Source organism: Pygoscelis adeliae, unplaced genomic scaffold (genome assembly GCF_000699105.1).
Source record: "Pygoscelis adeliae isolate BGI_AS28 unplaced genomic scaffold, ASM69910v1 Scaffold247, whole genome shotgun sequence".
Classification (NCBI taxonomy): Eukaryota; Metazoa; Chordata; class Aves; order Sphenisciformes; family Spheniscidae; genus Pygoscelis; species Pygoscelis adeliae.
Genome location: NW_008825316.1, coordinates 2,002,320 through 2,010,304, shown reverse-complemented (window position 1 = coordinate 2,010,304; position 7,985 = coordinate 2,002,320). Strand labels below are relative to the sequence as shown.

The following is a 7,985-nucleotide window of genomic DNA, read 5'->3' as shown; positions in this document are numbered from 1 at the left end:
GCATGGCTCTGTGTGATGAGGAGAAGAAATTTCGGCAACAGAGAAAAGATAATATCATGCACAGTATGAAATCATTTCTAGGAGAGGAAAACAGCAAGAACTTGACCACTTCCCGTGATGTAAGTCTGGAGAGTTCACATCAAGATTAGTATCACCTTTGGAGTCCTGCATTTGTCTCTCAAAGGAATGAATGAGACATATGAGGTAGAAGGGTTCAATGTAAAGACAGATGGTAGAAGCAAAAAAATTTCTTTTTCCTCTATGTGCGTACAATATTTAGAATGGAGAATAATTTTTCTTGTACTCTAAATTTATAGATTAAAGTTTAAGGAGACAAAATCCTGTGCTAAAATGAAGCTTCACTTAAATAAGATATGTCCATTATGTTTAAAAGGACAAGACCACATAAATGCCATCGTAGGATAGAAATCACAGCTTTTCATTTGCACTGGCACCTTAAACAAACTGCTGTAACTTTTATCTGATTCTTTATTGTTTCAATCCTTAGCAGGCTGTGCCTAGGTTAAAATTGGGTAAAGGAGATAAATCTATGCTTTTCATTTTGCTCTGATTCTGAATTCCATGCTTTGTTAAGGTGTTGGTTCTGAGCTGAGATCGTCATCTGAAAAATGCCTAAAGGGCATGTGAAATACCTGCTGCACAAGAAGTGTGTGGTGGCTCTGGGCACGTGCCAGGCTGCAGAATCTGCCCTTGCATGCTTGATATCCGGCCTGTGCTCTTAAAATGTCCGTGGCTGTATGGCCTTCGTGTCTAAAGGATTAGCAGGAAATGAGCTGTTTTAACGTTAGTGTCATCTTAGAAATTATTTTCTTTCTTTTCTTTCTTCTTTTCCTTTAGCCCATTTTATGGGATTAGGATTATGAAGTTTATTTCTTAGAGAATGTGAGAAACTGCAGCTTTCATTGACTGGCTGGTGCTCTATACCAAGCCAACAGAAAGTCAAACCAACAGATCTAGATGGACTGATGGTGGTTTGGGTCACATCAAAGTGAGGAAGGGTGCCGAACCCTACTGATCTTTTCAGTGATTTCATAAAACACTGCATTATTTTGAGTTAATTAAGGATACAAGTGGTACAGATCCACTTGTTTTGTAGTAGCTTTTCCATCCTCTTCTTTCTTCCTTGCTTGTTCCCCATCCTGTTCTGCTCTCAGAATTGTGACAGGAAGACCGTGTGTATGTGGGGGGTGTCAAGCAATGAACAGAGTAAATGAATTAATCTGGGTTAATTAATTCATTGATATTGATTCCTTTTGTGCGTTTTTAGTATAAGCAGAATGCGACAGTCTTTTGTAGAAACTGGAACTAACACTGAAGAATTCCTTTTAAATTGCTATGAAGTTTTGAGCAGGTGGTAAATGTGTTCTTGTTGTATACTTTTGAACTCTGTCTTGCATAGTAAAATGTGCTTGTGTGAGCTTTCTGAGGAAGATGAAAGAATTTGACAAGTATGGTACATATTTTATTTGCAGAGATATAAATTGTGCATATTGTGAAGGAACATTTTCAAGGTTTTTTAATTTTCAGTTCAGTTATAGTAATCAACACATGCAAATCTGATCAGAATATATATTTGTGGGCGTGACGTTGGTCTGGTCTTCTACAGCAGAATAGTGTCTTTCTCAGAAAGGATGCAGATATTCTGCCAAGATCCAGTTAGGACTGGAGAGATACTCAGTGCCTGAAGTATCAGTTTTCTGCAGGTGGTATGTGTGCATGAATTATTGTAAACGTTAGGTAAGATTTCATATTCTTTTTGTCATCATCTTCCCTTGGTATCCCTCACTGTCTCAAATACTGAAAGTTTATCAGTTACGTTGCATCTTCCAAGACCAGACAGTAATCTCTAATTGTAGTCTTATCAACCGTAGGAAGGACTGAGGTAAGGTGATCCTCCCATTTTTCATATGCCAAGTGTGTATTTTTAAGCTGACTTGTCAGAATTTTTAGCTGCTTCTAGCAATGAAAAAACCCTTTTTGTTCAAATTAAAATACAGTTTTGTCCTTATAGCCTGTCATTTTTACTTTTATTGCTACAGATGGGAGATAGCAGGAGGATTTATAGAATGTAGTCTTAACATGGCATCAGAAATCGGGAGACATAGTGAGTATTCTTAGCTGCCTATGAGTCATTGTTTAATCTTAAACAAGTCACAAAGTTCACTTAAGTTTCTTCATCTGTGAATAGCAACATGTGTGCCTTGCAGGGATGCTAAGAGACTTTAATACCTGTGAAATAATTACACATCCCTGGATGGGGAAGTGAGTACTTCCAAATTTCCTTACTTAATCTTGAGGCACATTCTGAAAACACAGAGGATGAGATTTCTTGTACTTACGTTATTGCTCAGTTTATTTTTATAATTTTTATTGCTTTAAACAATTTTCTAAAAATACTGTAATCAATTAAAGAAAGCATATAGTTCTCTAAGACTGGATTTGCAGAACAATTTTTTAATAATCATCTGTGTACCCCATGGCATTTTTTTTTCCACTACAGGTATTCTTGTCCAGATTTTGTGCACTGTGTTTCCAGGGCATTTGGATAAAAACATCTACACCACTCGTTCCTAAAACAAGATTCAATGTTTTAGCTTTTTTTGCCAGATTACTGGAAAATATGATCGAGATCGTCTTTTTCGGAGCTTGCTTTTCTTAAAGCATATCTTGTTTCCCAAATAATTTTCATTTTCATACCCAGTTTGGTGATTAAGCAATCAGCACTTGCTGAGATGCGGTGGCCATTGACTGAAGGGAAACTGTATGGTGCTGAGCTTGTCCACACAGTACAGTACCCCATGGATCCTAGAAACAGTACAGACGTATTGACAAAACACTTCATCTGTGTTGTTAAATCCTGTTCAGTGGAGTTGGTTTGGATGATATCTAAGCTGGTTTGTTCAAAACTAGCTTAGGTCCCTCGGCATTGTGCTGTGCATAGGAACCATAGGAAAAAGAAAGCCGTGCTGGCATGGCCTTTTCGTTGTTCAGAAGTGGGCACAACTATATTTAATTGAGTGTGGCAGTGTGGCCAGGGATTAGAGCAATGGGCTTTTGTCTCCAAGACTTTTGAATTCAATTCACATTTTTGCCGTTGACTCACTGCATCACTTTCTTGTGAGTCACTTACCCTTTTGGTCTAAGTTTACTAGTCTGCTTGAATGGGTTTAGTACCTCTGCCCTGGTTTTACTGATTATGTACAAAGGACTTCAGGTTCAGAGTGCCTCAAAGAGTGGAGCGCGTCAGCCCCAGCCTGTGTACATGGAGAAGAGTGCACACCTTGGTATCCTATCTTTTCTTCGTTCTTTCTCAATCATGAGATGGCTTCTTGGTTCTTTTCCCTTTGTACTCTGTCTGCAGCTACTTCCCCCCTGCCTCTGCCCTATTTATCGTAGAGGGCAACTTGTAAGATGGGTGTATGTAATTTTAAATGTTACCATTTCTTGCCCTTAAATGTGTTCGAACCTGAATTGCAGCTAAAAAGCTGCTTTAACAAACCTACCTGCTTGGAAATGTGCTCTACCTTCTTCTGCAAATCAGGAAAGGACTCAACCTTCATCACCTGACTTACGCCTACAAGTCAACTTGTATTCAGTTGGCTGAAATAAATGAATGTAAATATGCAGTACATGCTTCTCTTCAGTTATTTTTTCATCATTAAAAAGCTTTATTTACTGTGGGAAGCTTACTTAAGCTACTGCTCTCTACTCTAGAGCTCTTCAGTTGACTTTCATTTCTGGAAATAAAGTAGTGATTGCAACTCTTCATACTTTGCTTTGGTATCAAGTGGAAATGAAGAGATACTATACGTACACCTACTTCTTGGTATACCCACCCTCCCCCAGTATAAGACTCTATGATTCCCAGAATGCCTGTGGATTAAGTATGCAGGAAGTGTTTGCCATCGACATTCTTTGTTGATCCTCCTTACAGATTTCTCTGCATCCTGAAGAAAACTCAGATTTTCCCTTGTGCTCATGCCACTGCACTGATGAATAGATTTGTTGAATAGTGGTGCTTTGGAAGTGTTCTCACATACTTTTTCCAGGCTTGCACCTGCAAACCACCGTCTTCATCCTGTTGGGATTTGTCCGTGTAGGTTAATTAGGTAGTGTTTGTAAAGAGCTTTCAAAGCCTAACATACATCATTAAATTTGTGATTAGTAATGTGGCTCTTCTGTTCAAAGCAACTGCTCCGTTATTGGGGTGTTGGCTTAACAAAACAGGCATGTCCTAAATCTTTACCTTTGTTTTGTAATTTTTTGATAGATAGGTATCTCTGGAGGTGCATGATGAATGCTGATGCCAGTAAATACCTGTGGTTTCTATTACTAAAGTTTAACACATATGAAGATAATAAAATAATCTTACTGTATCAAGAATAAGCAGTTCTTGTGGAATGGAAGCCTCAAGAAATGTCTCAACATACTTGGTCATTGTGCATGGTCATTTCCATGTGACACTGTGTTTTCATTCTGCAGCGGAGTTTCATGGCTTGGAGTGTGGAGTCTGCAGAAAGAAACTGAACTCAGTAGTCACATGGTTCCTTTTCTTAATCCTGTCTATTGGCACCTTAAATTGTGTTTCAGTGAAATTTTTGATTGATTACCAGTTTGATCAGATAGGGGCTTTCTGCACAACTGTGCAATTCTTTTTATGCTTAGTAACAACCAAGAGGTTGTTACCTTATTGCCATTGAACAGTGGAAAATTCTTCTAGGTTTCGGAAGCTGGGAACCAGGTGGGACCTTTGTTGAAACACTTGATGATGGTAGCAAGTTAATTTTTAAAATCACAGAATCATAAAATATGTCAAGTTGGAAAGGACCTATGAGGATCATCAAGTCCAACTCTCTGCTCCTCGCAGGACCACCTAAAACTAAACCATATGACTAAGAGCATTGTCCAGATGCTCCTTGAACTCTGATAGGCTTGGTGCTGTGACCACTTCCCTGGGGAGCCTGTTCCAGTGACTGACCACCCTCTCAGAGAAGAACTTTTTCCTAATGTCCAATCTGGATGAGGTCACCCCTCAGCCTTCTCTTCTCCAAGATGAACAAGCCAAGTGACCTTGCAAGTCTTGCCCTCGAGACCTTTCACCATCTTGGTTGCCCTCCTCTGGACACACTCTAATAGTTTGATATCCTTCTTATTTTGAGGTGCCCAAAACTGCACATAGTACTCGAGGTGGGGCCACACCAGTGCAGTGTAGGACAATCACCTCCCTCAACCAGCTAGCAATGCTGTGCTTGATGCACCCCAGGACATGGTTGGTCCCTTTGGCTGCCAGGGCACACTGTTGACTCATATTCAACTTGGAATCAACCCAACCCCCCAGATCTCTTTCCGCAGGGGTGGTCTCCAGCCTCTCGTCCCCCAGTTTGTATGTATAACCAGGATTACCCCATCCCAGGTGGAGAACCTGGCACTTGCTTTTTTTAAATTTCATACGGTTGGTGATTGCTCAGCTCCCCAGTCTATCCAGATCTCTCTGTAAGGCCTCTCTACCCTCTAGGGAGTCCACAGCTCCTCCTAGTTTAGTATCATTGGCAAACTTAATGTATATTCAATTCCTGCATCCAGATAATTTATAAAAAACATTAAAGAGCACTGGCCCTAAAATTGAGCCCTGGGCAACCCCACTGGTGACTGGCTGCCAGCCCATTTACTAGAACTCTTTGAGCCTGACCCGTCAGCCAATTGCTCACCCAACGTATTATGGACTCATCTAGCTGTGTGCTGGACGTTTTGTCCAGAAGGATACTGTGAGAGACAGTATCAAAAGCTTTGCTAAAATCCAAAAAACCCACATCTACTGGCTTCCCTTGGTCGACTAGATGGGTGACCTTGTCATAAAAAGAAATTAAGTTGGTTAAGCAGGACTTTCCCCTCGTGAACCTGTGTTGGCTATGACCAATGACTGCGTTGTCTCTCAAGTGTTTTTCAATAACTTCGAGAGTAAGCTTCTCCATAATTTTACCAGGCACTGAAGTGAGACTGATGGGCCTGTAATTCCCAGGGTCTTCCTTCTTACCTTTCTTGAAAACTGGGACAACATTTGCCAGCTTCCAGTTGACTGAGACCTCTCCAGACTCCCAAGACTGTTGAAAAATAATGGAGAGAGGTCCCGCAATAACATCAGCCAGCTCTTTCAGTATCCTGGGACAAATCCCATCGGGCCCCGTAGACTTATGTGCATCCAGCTGGAGCAGCAAGTCTCAAACAAGTACAGAGTTGGCTGGGAGTTTATCATCCCCCCAGTCACAGTCTTCCAACACAGGGTTCCGGGAGTCCCAGGGCCTATCATCGGTGTTAAAGACAGGGGCGAAGAAGGCATTAAATGTCTCTGCTTTGTCTACATCCCTATTTGTGAGGTGACCGACCTCATCAAGTAACGGACCAATGTTATCTCTGATCCTCCTTTTGCTGTTAACATATTAAAAAAAGCCCTTTTTGTTGTCTTTCACAATGGCGGCCAGCTTAAACTCTAATTGAGCTTTGGCTGGATGAATTTTCTCCATGCAGTGGCAAACAGCGTCTCTGTAGTGCTCTTGTGTCGACTGTCCTTGCTTCCAATGTCCATAGGCTTTCCTTTTCTGCCTAAGTTGTAGAAGATGATCCCTGCTCAGCCAAGCCAGCCTTCTGCCCTGCTTGCTTGACTTCCCACACTTTGGAATTGCCTGCCCCTGCGCTCTTAAGAGATGGCTCTTAAAAAGTGATCAGTATTCATGGACCTCAATACCTTCAAAAGCAGATTCCCAGGGGACCTTACTAACTAGCTCCTTCAGCAGCCCGAAGTCTGCTCTCCCCTATCCAGGGTTGAGGTTTTGCTGGCAGTTTTTCTCCTGTCGCTATTTTGTTTTAATTTGTCTTTTTTTCTAGATACTTGGAGAAACTATGCAATGGAAGGGAACAGCTTTGAAGTCAGGGCTGAGAAGGCTGGGAAGTAAGAAGGAAAGAAGTCTAAAAACCCCTGTAGATACATTTTCAATATGGTGTCACTTGTAACTGGCTCTGCTTTTGCTTGCTTTGCTATCTCTTGGTAGCTGAGTAGGTGTACAGATAGGCATAAATTCTCCTTACCTCGCCTGTAGTTTTTGCAAAGTAGTTGTAAATTTGAGACTGTCTTCATGCTATATAGTAATATTAGATGTTTTTATTATAAAATGTGTTTTTAAACTCCTAGCCAAAATATTATTTGCCTCTCTTCTGTTTCTGATTAGTAACTTTTACTGCTTTTGGCTCTGTCACAAAGATATCATTTGGATTAAAGTTGATGTTTGGATTGCTTTAAAAATTTCTGTGGTTTTGTAACTAAATAGTTTATTTAATAACTAAATTTAATATCTTCTCTATTTTGGATTATGGATAAGAAGGACAGATATTCTAAAGAAATTCTGAGTATATTTTTATTTAGAAATCTTGCTACAAGTGGCGACTTATTCAAATAGATTCTAAGTCTTCAGAAAGCAGGCAATTAGAGTTCTAAGTAACAGGGCATTGTGGGGGCAACAACTTGCTAATGCCGAGACCTGATGTGGTTTATTCACTCAATTTGTAGGCTTATTGGTTGTATTTTAAGGTCTGAAGCAGTGCCACAAATCTATGTGAGTGAACTGAACTTCAATTTCTCTACATTATTTCAGTAGACAGGAAGCTAAGGAGGGTCATAATGGTAGTATTTGACTTTCACTATATATATATATATAAAAAAATATAAATATAACTATTTGACCTGAAGAATCAGAAAAATCAGGCATTACCTTTCTGTGCCTGTAAGGAACCTAAAATGGAGGATTCTGCGCAGTGATAATATTGTGCCCTATTAGCAAGTAGTATTGAATAAAAAGTACAATATAACAGAGTCATAGAAATACGGTTTGGAAGGGACCTCTGGAGGTCAACTAGTCCCAGTTGTCTCTGAAAGGAGCGCTGTTGCCAACACTCAATTTACTGCCAACAGA

The 7,985-nt window shown here is 40.2% G+C and overlaps 1 protein-coding gene across 1 annotated transcript in view; it reads left to right on the top strand.

The window, feature by feature from the left end:
• Positions 1-7,985, top strand: part of PLA2G4A (phospholipase A2, group IVA (cytosolic, calcium-dependent)) — a 68,595-nt gene that overhangs the window by 32,429 nt on the left and 28,181 nt on the right. Inside the window, exon 7 of the mRNA XM_009330270.1 lies at positions 2-119. Coding sequence (XP_009328545.1) covers positions 2-119 — 118 coding nt within the window. The remainder of the gene's footprint in view (position 1; positions 120-7,985) is intronic.